Genomic DNA, 27086 nt, shown 5'->3' on the forward strand with positions numbered 1-27086 from the left:
AAGTCTTTGTTCTAACTTTTTTTTTTTCTTTTAGAGTCAGGGCCTCATTCTGTTGCTTGGCCTCGTTCTGTTGCTCAGGCTGGAGTGCAGTGATGCAAGCATAGCTCACTGCAGCCTCAGCCTCCTGGGCTCGAGCAATCCTCCCACCTCAGCCTCCCAAGTAGCTAGGACTACAGGTGTGTACCACCATACTGAGGTAATATTAAAAAATTTTTAGAGATGGGGTTTCATTATGCTGCCCAGGCTGGTCTCCAACTCCTGGGCTCAAGAGAACCCCCCGCCCCAGCCTCACGAGTTGCTGAGATTTCAGACATGAGCCACCACGCCTAGTTTGTTTGAACCTTCCAGGACATCTTTCTACTCATTCTCCAAGAGTTCATATGTACCTGACACTCTGCAGAGTCTCTAGTCGCTTCTGATTTCTTTCCAGTTCTAATTTTCTCTTTTCAATTTTGGCTTCTAAATTAGCTTCATCAGAGGCCACATTATTGAGCAGGTCTTTAGTCTTCTGAACCTGTGTCTATATTTAATGGGAAATAATGAGACAAGGTGGCAATAAAAACAGCCATCCTAACTCTTAGAAGAATTTTGCAACTCTTTAGGCATAGCAACATTATGCTCAACAAACACAAAAGCAAACAAATAAAGTAGACACTTTCCCAAGCAATGACTCACTTAACCCACTAGTTCCAGGGAGAATGTCACATAGGTCCAGAAAAAGTTCTCTCTTTTTTTTTTCTCCCATGAACAGCAGGCATTTCTGCCCAGGGAAAGAAGTGAAGATGGAAAGAAGTCCTGGTCAAGGTGGAGAGGCCTGCAGTCTTTTGTCTGGCTCACTCGGTTAGAACAAGGTACACATCACTCTGGCTGGTCAGTCTGCCTTTTCATCATTCAGGCCATGCCCCTAGTTACAAACACCCGACTTACAGAATACCCACACACACCAAGTACTGCTCTACTAGGAGGGGAGAGAAAGAAACAGCTGCTCCCAGCCCTAACTCACTGCCTGCTGGGATTGACAGAAGGTCCCTCTTCCCTCTCCCTGGCAACAGAAGCTTGACTACAGACTAAAAATGAGGAGAAACCACTCTGAAGACAGTACAAAAGCAGTTCCCACAGTGGCACTGGCCACACTGGCGTGCACCAGCTCCGGAAGGGGCCCAGGGCAACAGTCGGACAGAGGCCCTTGGGCAACAGAGGCTAAGTAAAGAAGGGAAAGGGGACACGGGCCCACTGACAATGACACAAGTCTCCCTACCCTAAGAGAAGGTTCATTTGAAGCAGGTAGAGTCACAGGTAGCACTGTCTTCACATGCGTCTTGTCCGGTGGCTGGCTGGATCACACGCCTGTGGTTCAGGCTCCACTCTCTTCAGGAGGAATCCGGACTGCCACCCAGCTGAGCGTGGAACTGCCCCCCAGGGTTCTGGCTTTCCAGCCCTGCATTAAGTTCCTGGTGGCCAAGGTGGGGCTTCCCCTCCAGCACTCTGCCTATGTGTAGCATCCCATAAAGGGGTGACTCTGTTTTCCTGCAAGTCTCTGAAAAGCTATGGGCTCCACAGGGAAATGGCCTAAGAAGTCCAGACATTCTCCACAACCCTCAGGCATGGTGTATTTTGGAACCGGCCACTGTTACTGACAATGCATTTATGGTCTGATTTTTTTGGTCTAAGTACACTAGCCATTTCTAAGATACTTTCATTAAAATAATCAGACCCTTATCAATTTGCTGTAAGTGCCTTAAAGCCCCCAGGAGAAATGTGAGTTCACCCTCACAGGAAGAAAGGTGGGTCTCCTTTCTAAACAACTTCAGTTAATGGCAACTATTTCCTTGAACCAAAGTCAGATTAAAACCTAGTAAATTTATCCCACCTTAAACTATCTGTTCCTCAAACAAGAAAGATCCACAATGCAAAACAGCTGTGTAAACACAAGCAATTTTCCCTGGTTTCTGAAATAAATGGCCTATACTCCCTAACCCCTTTTAAGTACCCATACTGTTTTGGTTATTTTTAGAATGATCCAACATCGCAGATATTTTCTAACAATGAAAGGAGTCTTAAGAGATATCTACCAAGAAGTGAACCCTCCTCTCTTGGGTGTTCTACTTTCAACATATTAGCGCTAAGGGCACATTCATGCCGTGTTCACCTGATTCAGTTAGAACACTGGCAAGGATAAGAGGTATAATTATTTTTTTTAATTTTTAAATTTAGAAACAATAAAAAATTTACGGAAAACCTGTTGTACAACACAAAGCATTTTTCCCAACCTAGGTGACAGTAAGTTGCTGACCAGATGTTCCAATACCCTGAATACTTTAGCGTGTATTTCCTACAAATAAGGACTTTCTCCTACACCCCCACAATACAATCATCAAAACAGGAAGCCAGCACCGACACACTACCATCATCTAACTCCAGCCCCACTCCACTGTCCCCACTTGTCCCAGTGAAGTCCCCAACAGCAGATAGGAGCCGCCTATGTGTCCAGTCATCACATCTCCACAGCCTCCCTCAGTCTGAAATGCCCCCTCAGCTTTCCTTGACTTTCAGAACCTTTTCACTTTGGGAGCGTACAGGCTGGTTAATCTGTAGAATGCCCCTCAGTCCGGCTTTGTCTCATTAGAGTCAGATATGCATCGTTGGCAGGAATACTCAGAAGTGACTGCATCCTACCAGGCGTGCATGATTCTGATTTGTTCTGTAACGATGATGTTCACTTTGCTCACTTGATTAAGGGGGTGACTGGCAGGCTTCTCCCTGAGAAGCGACTCTTTTCCCCTCTGTAATTAATAAGTACTCTGTGAGCCAGGCACGGTGGCTCATGCCTGTAATTCCAGCACTTTGAGAGGTCAAGGCGGGCAGATCACCTGAAGTCAGGAGTTTGAGACAAGCCTGGCCAAACATGGGAAAACCCCATCTCTACTAAAAAAAAAACAAAAAAAAAAAAAACAAAAATTAGCTGGGTGCGGTGGTGCATGCCTGTAATTCCAGCTATTTGGGAGGTTGAGGCACGAGAATTGCTCGAACCCAGGAGGCAGAGATTGCAGTGAGCTGAGATGGCGCTACTGCACTCCAGCCTGGGTGACAGAGCAAGACTTCGTCTCAAAAATAAACAAATAAATAAATAAAATAAAACAAAAATACAATAATTAGCTGGGTGTAGTGGTGTGCGCCAGTAATCCCAGCTACTCAGGAGGCTAAGGCATGAGAATCACTTGAACCTGGGAGGCAGAGGTTGCAGTGAGCCGAGGTTGTGCCACTGTACTCCAGCCTGGGCAACAGAGCAAGACTCCGTCTCAAAAAAAAAAAAAGAAAAAAAAGTACTTTGTGGAAAGCTACTTTGAATCTGTGTGAATGACCTGCTCCTCCTCAGCCTCCAATATTCATTTAATTTTTTATGCCAGTGAAAACTCATGGTTTCCTATTTCATTCTATTATACCATAAAATTAATTATTCTAACTTATTTATTTTGATGCTTAAGTTGTCCTTACTTTGGCCAGGAGAAGCCCACTCAAGTTGGCTTCTGCATGCTGCCAATAGCTCCCTTTCCTCCTTTGAGCTCTTCCTTACTTTCTCATACTTCTCCTGCCCAACTCTGGAATTAGCCATTTTACCCTAAGAGTCCCGGTTCCTTTTAGTGGAGAATGGCATTAAGCCAGGTGCTAGGTGTGCTCAGAGCTAAGAAATGTATGAGTGTGGGTGTGTCTATGTGTATGTATATAAATAAAACATATTTATATACATATATACGTAATTCCTTAAATGTGCATACATGTATACCAAAATTTATTCCTATATCTATCTATATATTGAAAACTATGCGTTTAACCAACACCTCCAATTTCAAGTTCACTCTAATTTTCTCTCTTTCCATTTTTGTGACATTTTTGTGACTTTCTTCTCCAACAGTGAGGAACGTGGCTCCATTATCCTTACCATACTTTTACTTATCTGACCCATCTGCCTATCTGTCACCAATCTCCCACCAGGGCTGTGGTGCCCTTCTCCCCCTGTGAGGCTCTGACTCCCTAGGCTGAGCTGCCCAGGGGGTAGTACTGTTTAATGACAAAAGAATTACGTATTTTTAAAAACCTATGATTTTTAGAATTTTGTACAACTCATAGCAAATTCTTGTTTTATGCCTACTCTAAATGTACACAGGGGCCCCCATCTGTGTCTACTGAATAAAATAAACCACCAATGATGACTGAGTATCTATTGTGCATCAGAGACAAGGCTTGATATACCCTCTCGTGATTAATGTTTATAAGGACCCCAAACAGTTGGGAATGCAGTTCTTGCCATTTTACAGATGAGGCAAATGAGGCACAGAGAGGTTAAGTAACTTGCCTAATATCACACAGTGGAATTCAAACCCAAGCAATCTGAGTCTAGAGTCACCCTCATGATCTGCCTTACAACTGACTGCTTTAGATGAGAGGATAACTGATGTGAGTGAGCAGTAAACAATGGTGATCCTTCTACTTATTACAGTGCTGTCTGGAATTTAGAAAACCCTGAAATCACTTAAATACTAAGCAGTGAGGAACTGATTAAACAAAATAAAATACAGCATTATTTATTAAAATTATTGAATAATTGAAAATTATCAAATTACTGAAACTGATCAATTTTTAATAACATGAGAAGCTGTTTTTATTTATAACGAGGGGAAAAAAATGATAGTAAGTGACCTAGGTACGCTCGAATGTCCTCTGACTTTTTCATTTCCCCACTAACACATCCGTTGTTACTAAGCTAGCTTGTTCTGTCTTGTATGGGCAAGAAATCAGTACTTTTGAATCCCAGGCATAAAAAACATTATATAAAAGCAAAGTCATCTTACCAAAATCTCTTTTATTGCAATTCTCATCACTTTTTCAGTCTCATTTATTTCCAGAGGTCTGGCAATGGCTTCTGTTCTCATTTCCTAGGAAAGAGTAAAACCATTTACATATATTTTCAGAAAAGGAGTTCTCAAAACCAGTACTCCTAGATCTAGATGTGCCTTACAGACTGATTCTCCAAAGTTTCATTACAATGTGGATCTCTCATGCAAAAACACTTCCACCATCACCTCCTATAATGTCTTCCATTATCTGAGTGCCTACCCAGCCTCTCTCCAGAGCTCAAGGTCCTCCCTTTCAGCCAAAGGCCCATGTGACCCCAACTCTGTGAGCAAAACTGAACTTAGCATCCATTATCTTTTCTCCCAAATTTGCTTTTTTTTTTTTTTTTTTTAAATAGAGATATGTTGCTCAAACTCCTAGGCTCAAGTGATCCACGTTCCTTGGCCTCCCAAAGTGCTACGATCACAGGCATGAGTCACTGTGCCCAGCCCCAATTTGCTTCTTTACCTGCATTCTGTCCAGGTGACCCCCAAACTAAGCATCTTTCTTAGCATGAAGTCCCTCTCAGTTGCCTATCACTAACAAACACAACCGATAAGAACAGTTACCATGGCCCTGCCCCTAGCATGAACCATTAACCTATCAAGGGAGACATCTGTGACTATCATATCAGTGCTGGAAACTTCTGAGACATGGGATTTTAATGTGGATATAGTTATGAGGTTTGCTATAGACAATGTCTGTGTGACCCCAAAATTCATATGTTGAAACTCTAACCCACAATGTGATGATATCAGGAGGTGAGGCCTTTAGTAGGTGATAAGCTCATAAGAGAAACCCTGGGGAGATCCCTCACCCCTGCTGCCATGTGAGGACTCTGCAACAAGGCACCATCTGTGGGGAATAAGCCCTCGCCAGACACTGAAGCTGCTAGTGCTTTCATCTAGAACTTCCCAATCTCCAGAACTGTGAGAAACAAATCTGTTATTTACAAGTCACTCAAGCTTATTGTGTTTTGGGATGGCAGCCTGAACAGAGTAAGACAAGGTTCCTGAAGCACTGTGTCAAAACTTGTCTTGTGCTTCCTTTCATCCACGGTGCACCTGTGCACGCTGGTGGGAACGGCTGAGGGCAGGGTGAGGACTTAGTCAAGGAGGCAGAGCTCAGTGCCTTGCCTGTGGCTGGGGCTGCACCTCAGTAAATGTTTGCTGAATGAAAGAAAAACAAACACTGGATAGGGGCTCTTCCTCGGATCATGACTACACACAGAATTTGAAAAGTACTACATTCAGGGTCTCATGATTTCCTTGGGAACAGTTCAGCCACTGGTTACTTCATCATTCTTTACAGGATGGTGTTGAAAGAGTCCCTGTGGGATGGAAATGAAGTCTCACGATGATGCCACAGTTCTAGTGGCAATTAGCAAGTGGCCAGCTTCTGTCTCTGGGTCTCTTAGGGACATGTACAGACGTATGTATACCACTGCACTACAAACAGAACAGGGGAAAGCCTGGAGGTACCTTACTCATCATCTGAATTAGCTAGCAGATAGCAGTGGCAGTTGCATTCTGCCAACCACGCTTCATCGGGTGGCAACTGCCGGGTCAATATATGATGAGCAGGCATAGCAACCTGGCACCTAAGTCCCTCTTCCCCAGACTTCCACTTCCAGTTTGCTCCCAGGGTATGCCAGAACATAGGCAAGGCAGTGAGAGAGAGAATCCATGGCTGGTACTCCTGCTAGGAAGTTAATGAAAGAAATTCATTCAATTTTAAAGCATTAGATTGAGCACATATGCTTCAAATGCCATAAATCTTTACAGGTAAGGATTAAACACTACTCCACTCTAGGCCAGACACAGCGGCTCATGCCTGTAATTCCAGCACTTTGGGAGGCCAACGAAGGCGAATCACTTGAGATCAGGAGTTTGAGACCAACCTGGCCAACATGTTGAAACCCCATCTCTACTAAAATACAAAAATTAGCCGGGTGTGGTGACACACATCTGTAATCCCAGCTACTCAGGAGGCTGAGGAAGGAGAATCACCTGAACCTGGGAGGCGGAGGTTTTAGTGAGCCGAGATTGAGCTACTGCACTCCAGCCTGGGCAACAGAGTGAGACTGTCTCTAAAAAAATAAAAAATAAACACCACTCCACTCTTAAACAGCTGCTTAAATGTAGGTGATGGCACCTACTTCTTGGCTGGCATTGGCTGGAATAAGGATGCAAATCAAATCAGTCTCCACTGCAACATTGACTTCAGCTGACTGGAAGTGATGCCAAGATTGCTGGTCCCAAACTCTGCTGTTAGAATCACCCGGGACAATCTGAAAACTCCCAGTGCCCAGGTCACATTCCATAACAAGGACTCCAGAGTGAAAGCCAGGCTTCAGAAGTCTTTAGAGGTCCCTAGGTATTTGCACTGGGCAGCAAGGTCTGGGAGCTACAAGCTCAGAAGATCATTTTTGAGAAGAATGCTGAAGCAGAGTTCACCAGAAAAAAACATGATCAATAAAGTCTGCCAGTGGGCACAACAAGGAAAGCTCAGTCACATGCCATGGAGCTGCCACTCCTAAACAAGAAGTTAAAGGTAGACCAGTGCCGGGCGCGGTGGCTCACACCTGTAATCCCAGCACTTTGGGAGGCCAAGGCAGGCAGATCACAAGGTCAGGAGATTGAGACCATCCGGGCTAACACGGTGAAACCCCGTCTCTACGAAAAATACAAAAAATTAGCCAGGTGTGGTGGCGGGCACCTGTAGTCCCAGCTACTTGGGAGGCTGAGGCAGGAGAATGGCGTGAACCCGGGAGGCGGAGCTTGCAGTGAGCCGAGATTGCACCACTGCACTCCAGCCTGGGCGACAGAGCGAGACTCCACTGCAAAAATAAATAAATAAAAATAAACAAATAAATAAATAAATAAAGGTAGACCAGTGCCCACCAGAAGCAGGAAGGGCAGCTAACATCCTGTATCACCTTTCCACACATTAGCTCATTCAACCAGGTGTATTTCATTAAATCAGAACCGAAAATGGAGAAACAGAATTGAAAAAGAAAACCTTAAAGAGAAAATCTGCATGGTTAAGGAAGTACTGGAATGCTTACCCTCAACTCTACTTCCATGCTGAGCAAGTCATACAGTGATGCTCCTTTGGAGGTGATTTCAGACGCAAGCTGCCTGGCTGCCTTCAAATCTGCAAACTGGAAGGAAAATAACAAAAACAGAAACCTCAGCAACAGATTTTTTTTAATAGAGACAGGGTCTTGGCTATGTTACCCAGGCTGCTCTAACTCCTGGCCTCAAGTGACCCTCCTACCTCAGCCTCCCAGAGTGTTGGGATTATAGGCAGAACCACCATGTTCAGCCAGCCTTAGATTTTTTTTTTTTTTTTGAGACGGAGTTTCGTTCTTGTTGCCCAGGCTGGAGTGCAGTGGCGCAATCTCGGCTCACCGCAATCTCTACCTCCCGGGTTCAAGTAATTTTCCTGCCTCAGCCTCCCAAGTAGCTGGGATTACAGGCATGTGCCACCACGCCCGGCTAATTTTGTATTTTTAGTAGAGACAGGATTTCTCCATGTTGGTCAGACTGGTCTTGAACTCCTGACCTCAGGCGATCCACCCACCTTGGCCCCCCAAAGTGCTGGGATCACGGGGTGAGCCACCGCGCCCAGCCAGCCACAGATTTTTAACATACATTCAACCACCAGCCTGTTCATGTCAGCTCCTACCTTTGGTTGTGACACGTGACCACAAACATGTGCTTCCCCAGTCACATGCTCACAGGCTGCAGGACACATGCTCAGGAAATGATCATCTAAGTACTAAAGAGACCAATTCCAGGACACCTGGGTCTCTCCAAAAAACCTAATGTCACGTCAAACTGAAGCCACAACCAGAAGGGCATAGCTGGGAGAAAGCTGACGTGCTTCCTACTTGGACTTTGTCACAGCAGGGTGCCCGATGGCAGCAGAGTGACCACACGAAGGGAAAGCCTGAGGGACACACATCCTCTCGCACCAGCCTGACGGCCTGTGTTTCGTCCTCCCCTGCCCTCCTTCTCTGCCTCAGACTTTCCTCCACAGGCTTGGAGAGGCTCAAAAGGGGTGGCACCCACTAAGGACTTACAATGGTTCTGGGCTCCACAGATGGGCAGCTGTTGCCAGGAAGGTGATGACAACCACGATGAGGATTTAGCACCGAGCCCTTTGCACAGGCTTCTTTCTTAGGATGTGTGTGTCACCCCCTCTTCCTAGAATATGCTAACTCTTCTAAGGAGCCCAAACATAAACATCTCCCTGCCCTGCTCACTCTCCCTCTCTCCTGGACAACTAATCCTCACCCTCTGGCTCTCATTTTCAACCCACTAGCAACAACTCTCCCTCTTCATTTGCAGCTGATGGCTTTGATAGCTTGCTTCCCTCTTCCTTAGCCCTCCAGGATCCAGCCTGCTCTGGTTCTAGCTGCTTTTCTTCCCTTCTGAGCAGCACATCCCCAAACTTCTTTGCAGGAGTCTGTCACCTTCTCTGCTTCTCAAAAGTGGAGTGAGTCAGAGTTTCGTTCCTGGACCCCCGTCTTGTCTGCTGGCTCTGCTCCTATGCTCACGGCTTTAATACCATCTGTGTGCTGATTCCTCCCCAGCTCCCAGCTCCAGCCTGGCCTCTCCCTGGGCTCTAGTCTCACATACCAGCTACCTGTGCACCATTTCCACCTGGACAGCCAATGGGCGTGGCAAATGGAGCATGTCCAGAATCTTCTCTGCTTTAGTACATCACAACTTCATCCTTCCAGGGGCTCACACAAAAAACTTCAGAGCAGTGATGTCTAATATAGTAACCACTAGTCACATGTGGCCATTTTCACTTAAATTACTTAAAAATTAAAGGAAACGCAGAACTCAACTCAGTGCCTCAGTTGTGCTCGCCACATGTGGCCAGTGGTTCCCGTAGAGTACAGCACAGAGGCGGAACACACCCACGAGCTCTGCAAGCTCTGCCGCACAGCTGCCCCAAGACCCAGCCTGTAGCACTTGACTTACTCTCAACCCATGCCTCATCCCGTGAGATCTACCATCAAAATATGCCCGAATCTCTAGACACTTCTCTTGCTGATGAGTGTTGCTCCTGGTTAAAAACCCATGTGTGAGGCCAGGCGCAGTGGCTCACGCCTATAGGCCCAGCACTATGAGAGGCCAAGGCAGGCAGATCACCTGAGGTCAGGAGTTTGAGACTAGCTGGCCAACATGGTGAAACCCTATGTCTGCTGAAAAAAAAAAAAAAAAAAAAAAAAAAAAAAAAAAATACAAGGCCGGGCGCGGTGGCTCACGCCTGTAATCCTAGCACTTTGGGAGGCTGAGGCGGGCGGATCACCTGAGGTCGGGAGTTCAAGACCAGCCTGACCAACATGGAGAAAACCCGACTCTACTACAAGTACAAAATTAGCTGGGCGTGGTGGTGCATGCCTGTAATCTCAGCTACTCAGGAGGCTGAGGCAGAAGAATCACTTGAACCTGGGAGGCAGAGGTTGCAGTGAGCTGACATCGTGCCATTGCACTCCAGCCTGGGCAACAAGAGTGAAACTCCATCTCAAAAAAAAAAATTAGCTGGGCGTGGTGGTGCATGCCTGTAATCCCAGCTACTTAGGAGGCTGAGGCAGAAGAATCTCTTGAACCTGGGATGTGGAGGCGCAGTGAGCCAAGATTGTGCCATTGCACTCCAGCCTGGGCCACAGACTGAAACTCTGTCACAAAACAAAACAAAACAAAACAAAACACCTGTGTTTGGCTTTTCAAGCCCGACTATAGACCATGACAAGGCCTCACCTAGCAGGCCTCACAGGGGAAGCTTTCTTCCCTGCACCAGACTTGGAGCTCAGCCAGTACACTGTGGTTTCAGGTACCTGCGTGGCCACACTCTTCGGTGCATTCCCAGCCCCAGGGCCTTCATTCCTAGGTCTCCTGCTCTGAGGCCTTGGGCCTCAGAGTAATGGCTTAACCTTTATTTCTGGCTTGCTGCTGTGGTCGCTCCCTGACACCTGACAGCGCCTCTCCCACCAGCACTCTACTCAAAGCCACGGTCACCCCTCGCTCTCCAAACAGGCTCACTGCTTCCAGCCCTGCCGCCTGCTTCAGTCTGATGGTGGCTCAGCAGCCAGAGCAACCCTTTGGACGGGAAATAAGCATAGAAGGCTCTGCTCGGATCCCAACGATTCCCACCTCAGAGGCAAAGACAAAGGCTTTCCAGGGGCTTCGCAGGCACCAGAGGGTCTGTCACTCCCAACCTTCATCACATGGCTTCCTTGCTTTTCCTCAAACACACAAAACACAGTCTTTTTTTTTTTTTTCCCCAGACAAGGTCTCGTTCTGTTGCCTAGGCGGGAGTGCAGTGGCATGAACATGGCTCGACTGCCTGGGCTCAAGAGATCCTCCCACCTCCACCTCCTGAGCAGCTGGGACTACAGGTATGCACCACCACGCCTTGCTAATTTTTTCTTTTTTTGGTAAAAATGGCGTCTCACTATGTTGCCCAGGTTGGTCTTGAACTCTTGGCATCAAAGGATCCTCCCACCTCGGCCTCCCAGTGTTTGGCTTACAGGAGTGAGTCACTGCACCCAGCCCAAAACAAATTATCATGCTGAGACACCGTGCCGCCACCCGCCACCTGCACAACACACTCTTTCCCTACCTCAGATCTCCGCGGGAAACACCATCCAATCCATGAGGCCTTCCTGTTCACCCTATTTAAGATCACCCCGGGCAGCGTCCATCCCCATCCCAGCTTTATTATTCTCCACAGCCTGCACTGCATCTGACCTTCCACACCTCTTACGTGATTGTTCAGTCTGACTCCCCCAACTAAAGAGAATAAACACACGATTTTTGTCCTTTTTGTTCACAACTGTATCCTCAGCGCTTGAATGCTACCTGACAAATAATAACCTTTTAATAAACAGTTGAATTACTGGATTGTGACTTTGCCTTTATCCAAACGCTGATGAGCACAAAACTGACAAACTGCCCTCAGCCGAGGAGGAAGAAAAGCAGTGGAGCTGTAGCAGACTCCTTCCATTTCAGAGCTCAAGACATCGGCGCTCCACCGCTCACTACAAGGCTTTTGTTGTCCTTACCTTTGAGCCAAGATCAAACTTGAATTTGTTGACATCTTCCTCTACTATTTCAGAGCCCTCCATCCCCTTGGTCTTCATAGCATTATAAAGGACAGATGTGATCTTCAGCAGCTCTTTTACCGCATACCCATCTGCTTGATAAAGCTTCTTAGTGTTGAGTTTTATATGTGCCTTGGTGGCCTATTTTTAGACCAACAAGAAAAAAAAAAGTTGAAGGCCCTTTCCATGTAATGACTAAAGCAAATCCCATGTAGGTAAGTTGAAAATGCCTCTGCTGACAACTGGGATATAACCTAACAAGAGTAAAGCATTCAAGGGACTCAAACATTGTAAGTGGCTTATAAACTGGGACAATCTTGATGGAGAGCAATTTGGTAAAAGACATCAAAATTACAAATGCACATATCTTTTGACCCAGCAATCCCAAATCTAAGAACTTATTCTAGGGACACACTCAAACACAAACAAAATGAGATGTACAGGTTATTTGTTACAGCATTGTTTAAAAGAGCAAAGCTTGAGACAACCTGAAAGCCTACCTATATAAATTACATAAATTATGGCATATCCATGCAAGCAATACCACTCAGGTGTAAACAGAACGAGGAAATTCTGTATGTATTTGGAAAGTTCTCTAAAATATATCATTAAGTAAAGCAAGATGCTGAACATCTTGTAGTGTACAGTAAGTACATCAAGTAGTATACAGTACCATTTGCATAAAACAAAGGAAAAAAATATATTTTTATTTGCACAAACACACACACTCTAGAAGAGATTTAAAATAGTGGTTATTTGGAATGGAACTTGGCCCAGGGCAGATAGGGTAAAAAGTCATTTTACTCCATTTTGTTTCATAATGTTTTTAATTTTTTTTTTTTTTTTTGAGATAGAGTCTCACTCTGACACCTGGGCTGGAGTGCAATGACATGATCACGGCTCACTGCAGCCTCAACCTCCCGGGCTTAAGCAATCCTCCCACCTCAGCCTCCCAAGCAACTGAGACTACAGGCACATGTCACCAGGCCCATCTAATTTTTTTTAATTTATGTTTTGTAGAGACAAGATCTCACTACATCACCCAGGCTGTTCTCAAACTCCTGGACTCAAGCTATCCTCCCACCTTGGCCTACCAAAGTGCTAGGATTACAGGCATGAACAACCATGCCTGGCCGACTTTCAATTTGTGAGCCATGAAATATGTTACCTACTCAAAAATAAATAAACAAAATTCTTTTTTTTTTATACAGAGTCTTGCTCTGTTGCCCAGGCTGGAGTGCAGTGGTGCAATCTTGGCTCACTGCAAGCTCCGCCTCCTGGGTTCACACCATTCTCTTGCCTCAGCCTCCCGAGTAGCTGGGACTACAGGTGCCCACCACCACGCCCAACTAATTTTTTGTATTTTTAGTGGAGACGGGGTTTCACCCTGCTAGCCAGGATGGTCTCAATCTCCTGACCTTGTGATCTGCCCGCCTCGGCCTTCCAAAGTGCTGAGATTACAGGCATGAGCCACCATGCCTGGCATAAACAAAATTCTTAACAAATAATGAATTAAAAGACAAACAAAAGGAACTTCGCTGGTGAAATGGTGCCACAGAAACCCAGCAATGGAATGGTTTTAGAAAGCAAACTCAGGCCAGGCGCGTGATGGCTCACATCTGTAATTCCAGCACTTGGGAGGCTGAGGAGGGTGGATTACTTGAGGTCGGGAGTTTCAGACCAGCCTGGCCAACATGGTGAAACCCAGTCTCTACTAAAAATACAAAAATTAGCCAGCTGTGGTGGCGTGTGCCTGTAATCCCAGCTACTCGGGAGGCTGAGACAGGAGAACCCCCGAGGAGGCGGAGGTTGCAGTGACCCAAGATTGCGCCACTGCACTCCTGCCTGGGCGAGAGAATGAGACTCCATCTCAAAAAGAAAGAAAGAAAGAAAAACTCAATTACTCAGTTTGAAAGTAGCCCTAACAAGGAGTCATCCTTTCTAGTTTACTTAATTTTACAACTCCACAAAATAAGTGTCCACTAACCATGAACTGGGCAATTGCCTTAATGAAGAAAACTCGGTCCTGTTCAGTGTCCACGTCAGGCGGGATGTCAGTCTGGGGCTCGTATCTATCAGAGAGGTAAGAGGAGAGAGCACAGGTTAACCAAGGAGAAAGTCCACTAAAGAGAATGTGGGCAACTGAGAGGACAGCGGATCTGGAACACAACGCTCTCCAAGTCCCCAAGTGTGAGAGTAAGATCAAGGCAAACTTCAAAAGCAAAACCAAATACCAAGGGAGCAAATCCCCACCTAAGAACAACAGATTTCAAAAACTAAATGTGGGTCTCAGCTTATAAAATTAAATCTCTCTCAGACCTCAACATGTCATGAAACTGATCAGAACTGCTACCCTGGCTGACAGCCCTTGACTCAGAGATCAGTGCTAGGGCCGATCAGTCAGCTCTAAGCAGCAGCAGAGTTGGTGAAGTTATTTTCTTCAAGGTATTGATACCAGGGGTCAGCAGACTGCAGCCTCCAACCTGTACAGCCTGCAAGCTAAGAACTGTTTTTACATTTTAAGAAAAAGAAGAGATGCAATAGAGATCTTATGCAGTCTCTGAATTTTATGTTTAGCAAAAGGCAAAATATTATCTGGCCCTTAACAGAAAAAGCTGCCAACCCCGAATCATATATCATATTCAATTTTTTCACAGAAAAAGAAATCTCCATTATTTCTAATCCAGTATACTGGTTAGAATGTGCAAAAAGGCCCCTGTCACTCTGCCGTAAGGGGCTGAAGAGCAGCCTGGCCCAGCACCCTACTGAGGAATAGTTGTCTCCTTTCACCACTTCCTGGTATATTTCCCTCTCCCACAGCATTCTTTAAACTCCACTGATTTTTTTTTTTTTTTTTTTTTTGAGACAGTTTCAATCTGCCCGGGCTGGTGTGCAAGTAGCATGATCAGTGGCACTGCAGCCTCAAACTCCTGGGATCAAGTGATCCTCCTGCCTCAGCCTCCTGAGTAGCTGGAACTATGAGTGTGTACCACCCATGCTCAGCTAGTTGTTCTTTTGTGTATGGAGACAGGGTCTTGCTATGTTGACGAGGCTGGTCTCGAATTACTGAGATTATGAAGTGCTGGGATTATAGGAATGAGCCACTGTGCCCAGCCACAACTACTTTTTAACAGAATACAACTGGGTCTGTCAAACTCAAACAACTCTTCCTTTTGCAGCATCAAAACTGCATCCTGTTTTCTAGATGACTAATAAATAAAATCCAGTATTCACTCTTAGATGTCAATAAAGTGCAGTTCTAACCTTTTCACAAGCCAGAGAAGCACTTCAGATACAAGTCCAAAATTGGGTGTTCGGAAATTCTCCATAGAAATATGTCGAGGGTATCCCAGGGCTCTCATCATCTCTGTGAAATCTGTCCAAGGAAAAATACAATTCATTCAGTTTTCCATCACACAGCAACTACTTATTAACTTAGATACTGTCTTTACTTTTCTTTCTTATTTCCAACCTATGGACAGCTTTAGGGACTATTTGTCAACTTTCTACAAGGGAAAGCAAAAAGGAGATAAAATTTAAAACACCAAAAATGCTACCTAAAAAGCATATATTTAAGTTCAATGGGAGAAGTAGATGGCTATACATGAAAATGGAATTGAGGGATTAGCTGTGAATTTCATTTCTCTCTTTAATATCTCATTTCTTTTTACTGCTAAAAGTAAGAAACACCCGTCCTTATAAAATGTCATGAAGAAAAAGTATTTTTAATGTCAACAGTGGTTTGACTCAAATTCAGCTGATTAAAAATTATTTTAAAATGTTAACAGTGGTTATTTCTGAGGGGAATCGGTAGGATGACATTCATGTTTCTGAGTTGTCTTTTTTTAAAAATTTTACTGAGCATATAGGACGAAAATATCAGTCGCCTTGGATTTAGAGAAATCTTAAATAGATTGGTTGAACTATACGACCATATTTAGATTTACTATAAAACAGATTAAGAAACAATAATACTAATACTTGTTGATCCATAGGTTGGGGTCACCTCAGGAAAAGCCTTAGTGCTTTCAAGAGAGCAGGACTTGGAAATGAATACCACAAATATTTGTTGAGTTCCCATATGTACCAAGTTCTACATTCAGTGTGCTTCCTGGTTGTTTAAGGTCTGTCTGCACTCTTCTTGAACATCCATGTTCATAATGGTCCATCAATGTTCACAAGTAACCTACCTGGGTACTGGAAGTCAGGTCAGACTTCGCAAGACAATGAAAGAGAAAATGTGAGCAGAGGAAACAGCAAAGTCACAAAGGGACTCTGTAACTGTTTTCTGGGAAATGTGAATACGGAGATTTAAGAAAAATTAGCTGGGTGTGGTGGTGCATGCCCGTGGTCCCAGCTATTCAGCAGGCTGAGGTGGGAGGATCACCTGAGCCCAGGAGGTTGTAGTAAGCTCAGATCATGTGACTGCACTCCAGCCTGGGTGACAGAGTGAGACCCTTTCTCAAAAACAAAAACAAAGAAGGCCAGGTGCGGGTGGTTCACGCCTCTAATCTCAGCACTTTGGGAGCCGAGAAGGGTAGATAACCTGAGGTCAGGAGTTCGAGACCAGCCTGGCCAAAATGGTGAAACCCCACCTCTACTAAAAACACAAAAGTTGCTGAGCACTGTGGCTTATGCCTGTTATCCCAGCACTTTGGGAGGCCGAGGCGGGTGGATCACGAGGTCAGGAGATCGAGACCATGCTGGCTAACACGGTGAAACCCCGTCTGTACTAAAAATACAAAAAAATTAGCCAGGCGTGGTGGCGGGCACCTGTAGTCCCAGCTACTAGAGAGGCTGAGGCAGGAGAATGGCGTGAACCCGGGAGGTGGAGCCTGCAGTGAGCCAAGATTGCGTCACTGCACTCCAGCCTGGGTGACAGAGAGAGACTCTATCTCAAAAAAAGAAAAAAATAAAATAAAAATAAAAATACAAAAGTTAGGTGAGCGTGGTGGCAGGCGCCTATAATTCCAGTCACAGGATAATTGCTTGAATCTGGGAGGCAGAGGTTGCAGTGAGCCAAGATCACACCACTGCACTCCAGCCTGGGCGACAGAGCGAGACTCTGTCTCAAAAAAAAGAAAAGAAAAGAAAAAGCAGCAACCTTTCCTTCACACAGTAAGGCACCGCCTAAATACTTCTGACCACTAGGTACAAGTTATGTTAATGCTGCGGTGGTATTGTCAAAATAGAGATTAATTTAAGAAAGATCCTTACCATACATTGCACAACTGCACAGCATTAATTTAAGGTCAAAATATTCTGAAATCTCCGTGTATGCGCTTCCCAACAAAACCCCATTCTGCGTCCCCCGGCAGAGTGCTGGCCTCTCTAAAAACTATGTGGGAGGAGACACTCATCCTGCACGATGTGTGGCCACCAAAAACCTTCAAACCCCAAAGGACAGGATTCACACTCCGGTGCTCAGTGGCTGCATGGATAAAAAGTAACGCATCTTCCTAGACATTTTTACATTGTAGAAAAGAGCAATTCATGACCAAAAGGAGTAATCTCTAATGCTAAAATTTCAGGCACCAGCAATTTGACGAGAAAATTGGCTCTTTAAGAGACCCCTCGGATCACACCAAATTGGCAATCATCTACCATTCCTTTTTTTTTTTTTTTTTTTTTTTTAAAGACAATCTCACTCTGTTGCCCAGGATGGAGTGCAGCGGTGCGATCTTGGCTCACTGCAACCTCTGCTTCCCGGAATCAAGCAATTCTCCTGCCTCAGCTTCCCCAGTAGCTGGGACTACAGGCCGCGCCACCATGCCCGAATAATTTTTTGAATTTTTAGCAGAAGCAGGGTTTTGCCATGTTTGCTAGGTTAGTCTCGAACTCCTGAACTTAAGTGATCCGCCTGGCTCGGTCTTCCAAAGTGCTGAGATTACAGGCGTGAGCCACTGCGCCCAGCCGTAAGCAACACTCTTAGCCTTATTCTTCGGCTTCCCCAATCCACTTAGCAAAGGAATTCGAGCTCCCTTCTCTTTACCAGCCCTGCAGAAAGGATGCAGATGGAGTTTAGGATGTCTGGAGTTCAGGCAACTTGAATTCAAGCCCCAGTGCCACCTCCTACCGCCTGTGTCACCTGCCCAAGTTACCGGACCTCTCTGTGCCCATTTCCTCACTACCAAATACAGGCGGCACAGAGTTGTTCAGATGATTAAAATGAAATGATGCACATAACAAAGAGCGGGCCCTGGTAGAGCGTCAAAACTCAAAAAATGTTAGCCGAAATGATCATCACCCAGCCCCCTCTCCTCGGTTTCGTTATTGGTTGTTTTTTTTTGTTTGTTGTTTGTTTTTTGAGATGTTGTTTCGCTCTTGTTGCCCAGGCTGGAGTGCAATGGTGTGATCTCGGCTCACCGCAACCTCCGCCTCCCGGGCTCAAGCGATTCTCCTGCTTCAGACTCCCGAGTAGCTGGGATTACAGGCGCCCGCCACCACTCCCGGCTAATTTTGTAATTTTAGTAGAGACGGGGTTTCTCCATGTTGGTCAGGCTGGTCTCGAACTCCCGACCTCAGGTGATTCGCCCGCCTCGGCCTGCCAAAGTGCTGGGATTACAGGCGTGAGCCACCGCGCCCGGCCTGCTGTTCGGTTTTCTAAGCGCTAAGCTAACCCAACTCAAAAAATAGTCTCTAAACTCTCCATGGATTTTCCAATACGGTAGCGAACAGCGGCTTGCAGCTACACAAATAAAAATGAATTACACTTAAAAATTCAGTTATTCATCTGCACTAGCCACATTTCAAGCGTTCTAAGCCACACGCGGCCAGTGGCAGATAGAGAACTTTCCATCCTCGCTGGAATGGCCTAAGAAGGGCCTGGGGCGCTCGGCTGGGTTGCAGCCGGGAGTTAGGGGCGGTCCCTGAGGAGCAGAGGCCCGAAAGGAGCCTCCGGCAGCGCAAACCTCAGGGGTCGCCTACACATGGGACCCGGCGGGCGAGAGCCCTGAATCTCTGGAAGGCCCGCAGGTCACAGGGGCGCGGGGCTGCCTTACTGCGGAGGTCGCGGAAAGACATGACGCTCAAGTCCCCAGAAGCCCAGGGTCGCAGCTGCTCGCCGCTCAGCGATCACAGGCCCCGCGCTCGCCCGTCTCTATGGCAACCAATGGACCCTTGGACGGCGCACGGTCAGGGACAAACAAAAGGGAAGCGAAGGCGCCGCGGTTCGTGCGTACGCACAGGGAGAGCGAGCCGGCAGAGAGCGCTCCTGAGACGCCAGAGGGCGGGGCGATCCCGGCGTCTATGAGGGCTGCAAGCTCCCCGGCCTCTGGGCCTCTGTTTACACGCTTTGCGGACGTTTCGCGCTGGGTGACAGGCTCTGAGTGCCTACTACGTGCTTGATATTGCGCCAGGCGCTTTCCATATTGCTTATTCCCCCCTCATTTCTATAAAGAATGCAAGATACTTGGCTGGGCGCGGTGGCTCACGCCTATAATCCCAGCACTTTGGGATACCGAGGCCGGCGGATCACTTGAGGTCAGGAGTTTGAGACCAGTCTGGCCAACATGGCGAAACCCTGTCTCTACCAAAAAACGCAAAAATTAGCCAAGCGTGGTGGCGCACGCCTGTAATCCCAGCTACTCGGGAGACTGAGGCAGAATAATTACTTGAACCCGGGAGAAGGAGGTTGCAGTGAGCCGAGATCGCGCGACTGCCCTCCGGCCTGGCGACAGAGCGAGACTCTGTCTCAAAAAAAAAAAAAAAAAAAAAAAAAAAAAGCACTGTACTCAGGAAGCCGGCGTTCCCCGGTCCGAGGCACCGAGCCTTCCCCGTCGGAATCCGGTTGCGGAGCGGAGGACGGGATCACTGTGGGCGCCCAGAGGCAGGCCAGGCCTGAGTCTCGCGCACGCGCAGACGGCTCGGGCTGCGCAACAGGTCGGAAAGCGGCCCCAAGCCGCGCGCGCTACGCGGATCCAGGCAGCCCTAGCCTCTGCATGGGGGCGCGAGGAGGCGGCAGGAAGGCGCGGCCTCCACGTGTGAACTGGGGAGATGCCTCGCCAGGCGTGGCACAGCCGCCGGGTTTTGTAAGGTAGCTTGAGCAGGAACAAGGAAACAGCGTAGTGCACAAAGCGATTAGTTGGCATCAAGTTATTTCAGATGCATTTCTTTGGGTTAAAGCAGAGGGGGCTTCCTTATGCCAGCCTAGGTGGACAGGGCCCCTTTTGTTGGTTGCAGTGAATCTTCTGTGTTTTGGCAGACTGGCCTGTCTCTAAGTTCGCATTGATTACGTGGCACCTTGCACTAGCGATTCCATTCTGGTTTGGTCTGGTCCGTTGGTACCTTGTGCAGGAGCTCGCTCCAAAACAATGGACTCCCATAAATGTTGCTTCACGTGTTATTAAGAAAAACAAAAGGTAAGCCACAGTCTAGAAGAAAATATGCACAAAACACGTATCTGATAAAAAGACGTGTTTCCAGAATGTATAAAGAACTCTCAACACTCAATAATGAGAAACAGTCTAATTAGAGAATGGAGAAAACATTTTAAGAGATACTTCACAAAAGAAGATATATGGATGGCTAACATGCAAATGAAGAGATGATCAAGGCTATTATTAGAGAACTGCATATTAAACCACAATGAGATATCACTATGAAGTTATTAAATTGGCTAAAACATGCCATATCAGGTAACACGTTAAAAACCTAAAAATTAAATCTAGATAAAATGGCTAAAACAACAAAAAACTCTTGACAACGCCAAGGCTTGAAAGGATATTGATCAACTTGAACTTTTTTTTTTCTTTTTTTGAGATGGACTCTTGCTCTTGTTGCCCAGGCTGGAGTGCAGTGGCACAATCTCAGCTCACTGAAAGCTCCGCCTCCAGGGTTCAAGCAATTTTTCCTGCCGCAGCCTCTCGAGTAGCTGGGATTACAGACGCGCCCCACCACGCCCAGCTAATTTTTGTATTTTTAGTAGAGACGGAGTTTCGCCATGTTGGCGTGAGTTACCGCACGCAGCCTGCATTTCCCTGATGATTAAAGATGTTGAACATCTTTTTACATGTTTGGTGACCATTTGTATATTTCCTTTGGAAAAATGTCTATTCATTTTCTTTGCCCATTTCAAAACTGGGTTGAACATCCTTTTGTTTTTGAATTGTAAGAGTTCTTTATATATTCTGCATATGAGACCCCTATCAGATATAAGATTTGCCAATATTTTCTTCCATTTCATTTCATAGGTTGTCTTTTCACTTTTTTTTTTTTTTTTTGAGATGGAGTCTCGCTCTGTCGCCCAGGCTGGAGTGCAGTGGCGTGATCTCGGCTCACTGCAAGCTCCGCCTCCCGGGTTCACGCCATTCTTCTGCCTCGGCCTCCCGAGTAGCTGGGACTACAGGCGCCCACCACCACGCCCGGCTAATTTTTTTGTATTTTTAGTAGAGACAGGCTTTCACCGTGTTAGCCAGGATGGTCTCGACCTCCTGACCTCATGATCCGCCCACCTATGTTGGCCAGGCTGGTCACAAACGCTTGACCTCAGGTGATCTGACCGCCTGAGTGTCCCAAAGTGCTGGGATTACAGGCGTGAGCCACCGCGCCCAGCCGTATTTCTGATTTCTGAGGATTGCTTTTTCAAGATTGTTGTGGTTATTTGGGTTCCCTTGTAATTTCACATGAATTTTAGGATTAGCTTTTCCATTTCTGCTTGTGATGATTAATTTTTTGTGTCAACTTGACTGGGATGCCTGATGGCTGGTAAAACATTATTTTTGAGTGTGCCTGTGTAAGCGTTTCCAGAAGAGATTAGCATTTGAATTGGCAGACTGAGTAAAGAAGATTGCCCTCACCAATGTGGTGGGCATTATCCAATCGCTGGGCGCCCAATTATGACAAAAATGCAGAGGAGGGGTGAATTCACGCTCTCTTCATGGGCTGGGACATCCTTCTTCTCGTGCCCTTGGACATAGGAGCGCCTGGTTCTTGGACTTTTGGACACCAGGACTTACACCAGCCCTCACCCCCACCCCTACCCAGATTGTCATGCTTTTGAACTCAGACTTAATTACAGCACCGATTTTCCTGGTTCTCCAGCTTGCAGGCAGCATATTGTGGGACTTCTCAGCTCCGATAATCACATAAGCCAATATCCCTAATAAATCTTCTCTTGGCTGGGCAGGGCGGCTCACGCTTATCACCCCAGCACTTTGAGAGGTGGAGGCAGGAGGATCACTTGAGCCCAGGAGTACAAAACCAGCTCTGGGCAACATGGTGAGATCTCCATCACCAAAAATAAAAAATAAAAAATTAAAAAATAGAAATAAATTTAAAAAATAGCCAGGCCTGGTGGCGCACACCTGTAGTCCCAGCTATTTGGGAGGCTAAGGTGGGTGGATTGCCTGAGCCTTGTAAGTTGAGGCTGCAGTGAGCCGTGATTATGTCACTGTACTTCAGCCTGGGCAATGGAGCAAGTCCCTGTCTCAAAAAAAATTATATAAAGAGATTTATCCTCTAATAAATATTTTCTCTGTAAATATCTATATACATTCTGCTGATTATATTTCTCTGGAGAAACCTAATACACTACATGAAGACCATTTTGATTTTGATAAGAATTGTACTGAGCACTTTGGGGAGTATTGCTATCTTAACAATATTAAGTCTTCAGTCCATGAACATGGGATGTTTTCCAATTTATTTGTCTTTAGATTCTCTCAGCAATGTCTTATAGTATTCAGAGTTGTCTTATACCTCCTTGGTTAAATGTATTCCTATTTTATTATTTTTATTCTTTGCTAGTATCTAGAAATACAATTAATTTTTGTGTGGTGATTTTATGACGAGATTTTTCTGAACTTCATTAGCTCTGAAAAAGCTCTACTAGGTTTAGGATTTTTTTTTTTCCAAGTGTGAATTATTTAATATTTCCTATATACAAGATCAGGTTGCTGGGCGCGGCGGGTCATGCCTGTAATCCCAGCACTTTGGGAGGCCGAGGTGGGCGGATCACCTGAGGTCAGGAGTTTGAGACCAGCCTGGCCAACATGGCGAAAGCCCGTCTCTACTAAAAATACAAAGATTAGTTGGGCGTGGTGGTGGGTGCCTGTGATCCCACCTACTGGGGAGGCCGAGGCAGGAGAAGCTCTTGAACTCGGGAGGCGGAGGTTGCAGTGAACCGAGATCGCGCCACTGCACTCCAACCTGGGCGCCAAAGCGAGACTCCATCTTAAAAAAAAAAAAAAAAAAAATCAAGTCGTCTGTGACTAAAGAAAATTTTATGTTTTAACTTTTTGGTTTCCTGTCAGCATCCAAAATCTTTTTAATAAGAGGGTTCGTTTTTGTAGCCTCGGCTGGCCCGTCGGCCTCTGGAGCGCTCGAACTTCTGGTCCCTGGAGCGCAAATAGGGTTTGGTGTGGCTGTGTGGGCTTCCCAGGGCCTTGCCGAAATGCCGGTACACCTGTCGGCCCTTGCGAAGACCAGAGAGCAGGACGGGCCCGCCGCCCTCGGGGGAGTCCAGGGCCAGCTGATCGAAAGTCAGGATCTTGCCCCCCACCCTGAGGATGCCGCTGCGGGCCGGCTGGTCACGGGCAGCGCACAAACCTTAAGTTTGGGCACCTCCTGAACCCGCGCGTCATCCTTTAAGCGTCCCCATAACCACGGCCGTTTTGTTTTCCCAGCCAGGAAGCTTAATCTTCCGGATCATCCGGGAAAGGGACAGAGGTGGCCGGTTGGTGCGACGCATAAACAACCTCTTCAGCACAACCTGGTTGAATGTGGAGTTAGTTCGTCTGCCCGGTAACCTGCACAGCTTGACTAACAAACAGCCTCAGGTAGATATCCTGGCTCTTGGGCTCCCTGCGCCGAACCTTTAGGTCCTTGTTGCGGCGGACGTCAACTCCCATGATGGCGCCTCCTGCTCGGCCAGGTCCGGAAAGATGAATGTTTAACTTTTTTTTTTTTTTTTTTTTTGAGACGGAGTCTCGCTCTGCCGCCCAGGGTGGAGTGCAGTGGCGTGATCTGGGCTCACTGCAAGCTCCGCCTCCCGGGTTCACGCCATTCTCCTGCCTCAGCCTCCTCAGTAGCTGGGATTACAGGCGCCCGCCACCGCGCCCAGCTAATTTTTTTTTATTTTTAGTAGAGACGGGTTTCACCGTGTTAGCCAGGATGGTCTCGATCTCCTGACCTCATGATCCGCCCACCCCAGCCTCCCACAGACCTCAGCTGATCCACCTGCCTCAGCTTCCTACAGTGCTGGGATTACAGGCATGAGCCACCGCGCCCATCCCCTTTTCAGCATTTTCAAAGCACTGACCTAGGTCTTCCTAGGTCTGTACTCCTGAACCCTCATTTCCCACCCCAGATGAGGAAGCTGGCCCCAAGAGATCACCTGAGAGGGGGGACTCTCCAGTTTGCCAGAGCTGAGTCTGTTTTATGTGGCCTGACCCCAGCCAGAGGGACCAGGGACTTCCCCCGGGGTTCTGGCTCCTTCCCATGCCTTTCTTTCACCCTGCCCTTGCCTTGGGCACTGTCCTCTCCTAAACTAGGGGTCCGGGAAGGCTGGGAGTCTTCCCTGTGATGTCATAAGAACCAGTTGCCAGGGGAGACCTGCCAATGTACCCCCTAGGCAGGGGAGAGCAGGACCCTGCTGCACCCAAGTCCTGGTCGCTCCCCCCCACCACACTGGCCCTCCATGGAAGCCTTGGTCTGTGCATTTTCTGAGCTGCGCATAAGAGAAGGTGCCGGGCTGCGGGGAGGAGTGGCAGGAAGAGAGATAGTCTCCTGTCCCCAACTGGGCCTAAAGCCGAGGGGTGGCCTCAGGGACATGTATGCTTGGGAGAAGGGAATGGCCACTGCGCCAGGCCATGAGTCCCTGGGCTGGTCACTTTCTCTCAAACCCACTGTGCAGTTTCTTTGTGGGGACCAGAATACTCTTCCTAGGGTGGCGGGCAGAACAGGGTAGTAGAAAGGACTTGAGGTCCTGAAAGCACTCTCAGTACCAAGGCCCCAGGCTTCCCCGGCCTCCTTGTTGGTTGGGAGTGGGAAGAGGAGTCTTGTCTTGGGCATGGGCAGGGGAGGCAGTGGACTGAGCCTGACACAGAGGTAAACTGAGGCCAGGCTGGCTGGGGGTGTAGCCCATCATGTGAGCTGGTCTCAGAGGCATGTGACCGCACCCTCCCCTCATGGCTGCTGTGGGTGGCTGGCCACCACCCTCCCACTGTCTCCTCTGCAGATGCAGTGAGCCAGGCCCAAGGACGCCCCGGCCACCCCGACGTACCCCCCAACATCTACGAGGGGGGCCTGGGGTCCCCACAGCTGCAGTGCCCCAGTGCCCAGGGAAGCAAGCCCAAGAACTTCCGGCTGCGCCACCTCCGGGGCCTGGGCCTCTACCTGGAGAGCCACCCGCCGCCCGCTGGCCAGTGTGAGAGCCACTGGCTGGGCTGGCTTATGGCTAGGGGCTGCCTGACACAGCCTGAGGGCACAGCCTGGGCCCTGGACTTGCCACAGGGGACTCTGGGCCCAGGTAACAGCCTCTGCTCAGCTCTTCTGGAAGCCCGATTGCCCATGGACAGCCTGGGAAGCAGTGGTGAGCTCTGTCAAGGCAGGACTGGGCACGGGGGGAAGACCCTAGGGCATGGTTGGGCTGGGGCCTCAGGTGGGCCCTTCTCCACTCCCAAGCCTCCGCAGTGGCACCATGCCCCAGAAGGCCGAGATTTTGATTAATCTGTCCCCATCCCTGCATCACGCACAGCTGAGTGGGGTCTGGAGAATCCACCAGGGACAACGCGGTGCGAGGAAAAGGGAGGATCTGGGAGGGAGGGCTGGGTGACTGCCCCAGCTCCACACTCGGTGAGGGGCCTTGGAAGCTCTGTCCCTTGCTGGGCCTCAGTTTTCTCACTTATAAAATGAGGGTTCAGGTTAGCTGAGGGTCCTTCCAGCTTGAACCATTTTCTTCCCTCGACCTCCTCCCTCCCCTGGGGATTCTGTTAAGGAGGAAGCATTGCCCCTTTCCCATGTTTTCAAGAATATCGGATTCTGGGAACCCCAGGGTGGGCTGCCAGCCTCCCCGCCAGCCTCCCCTTGGGTCCCTCGAGTGACTCCTTTCTCTCCTCTTTCCTCAGCTTCCAGTTCCAGCATGGACCCAGACAAGGGTGCCCTCCCCCAGCCTGGTCCTTTTGAGGGCTTGGGGCTCAGGCCCAAAAGGTCCTGGGGGACCTGGGAAGAGGCCATGTGTCCCTTGTGCAAGAGAACCCGCTCTGGGACCCTGGAGAGGCCATAGGGATCCCAAGTGCCAGGACTGGGGACAGGAGGGGAAGGATGGCCGAGGAGGCAGCCTGAGCAGGAGGGGCTCAGCCCCCAGCAGTGGCCCTGCCACATGGGGCGGCCCAGGCAGCGGCCCAGCGCCCAGGCCTGGGCCCCGGGAGAATGTGATGGGGAGAGGGAGGAGGAGGAGGTCCCGAGGGAGGGGCAGAAGCAATAGAAGCATGGCCATGCCCTTGCAGCCCGCTCAGACTCCAGTCAGTCACTTGTACCTAGGAGGCCGGGCTGAGTGGAGAATCAGGCTCCGCCCCCCCCGGCCACCACCTCCCCGAGAGGCCAGGGAGCCAACAGGTCTGATCTAATAAAAGCCAAGGCCTGCACGTTCTTGTCCATCTGCCTGTCTGCCATCAGGCCAGTTTGGTGAGAAAAATAGTCCTGTGTCTCTCCAGGGATGGGTCTGCCGCGCCCCCACCCTTAGTTACCAGGGCATGAGAGGCGTGAGCTAGGGCAAGGGCCTGTACTAACACCAAGGAAGCAGTCTGTGAGGGCTCCCTGGATGAGACACTGCTGAGCTTGGCTCCACAGGGTGGGTAGGGGCTCAACAGCCCACTTTTTGAGCCACCATGCCCAGCTAATTTTTTTTTTTTTTTTTTTTTTTTGAGATGGAGTCTAAAACTGTCTAGAGGCCAATTTAGAGCCAGTTTTCTTTGGGGCCAGCATGTGGCTGCAGCAGATGTCCTTCTCAGGGGTAAGATCCTGGCTACAGCTGTCTGTGGCTGAGTTACATACTGTCTTTTTTTTTTTTTTTTTGAGACGGAGTCTTGCTCTGTTGCCCAGGCTGGAGTGCAGTGGCGTGATCTCGGCT

General features: G+C 48.0%; 2 protein-coding genes and 1 pseudogene across 5 annotated transcripts in view; 1 reads left to right on the forward strand and 2 right to left on the reverse strand.

The window, feature by feature from the left end:
* CLUAP1 (clusterin associated protein 1) overlaps positions 1-19177 on the reverse strand; it is a 39388-nt gene extending 20211 nt beyond the window's left edge. For all 4 annotated transcript variants that reach the window (XM_030799191.1, XM_030799190.1, XM_003269215.4 and 1 more), the window contains exons 1-7: positions 19018-19177; positions 15281-15392; positions 14004-14088; positions 11978-12157; positions 7961-8056; positions 4851-4934; positions 387-520 (exon numbers count right to left, since the gene is read on the reverse strand). In XM_030799191.1, the coding sequence (XP_030655051.1) occupies positions 387-520; positions 4851-4934; positions 7961-8056; positions 11978-12157; positions 14004-14088; positions 15281-15392; positions 19018-19039 (713 nt within the window). In that variant the 5' untranslated portion in view covers positions 19040-19177. The remainder of the gene's footprint in view (positions 1-386; positions 521-4850; positions 4935-7960; positions 8057-11977; positions 12158-14003; positions 14089-15280; positions 15393-19017) is intronic.
* A 4026-nt stretch (positions 19178-23203) lies between these two features.
* LOC100598818 lies at positions 23204-23969 on the reverse strand (annotated as a pseudogene).
* Positions 23970-24653: 684 nt separating this feature from the next.
* On the forward strand, positions 24654-26601 carry C18H16orf90 (chromosome 18 C16orf90 homolog). Its single transcript, XM_030797790.1, has 3 exons — positions 24654-24665; positions 25079-25547; positions 26083-26601. The coding sequence occupies exons 1-3, from the start codon at positions 24654-24656 to the stop codon at positions 26238-26240; spliced, it is 639 nt and encodes a 212-aa protein (XP_030653650.1). The 3' UTR covers positions 26241-26601.
* Positions 26602-27086: the final 485 nt, after the last annotated feature.

The sequence above is a fragment of the Nomascus leucogenys genome, chromosome 18, assembly GCF_006542625.1.
Source record: "Nomascus leucogenys isolate Asia chromosome 18, Asia_NLE_v1, whole genome shotgun sequence".
NCBI lineage: Eukaryota > Metazoa > Chordata > Mammalia > Primates > Hylobatidae > Nomascus > Nomascus leucogenys.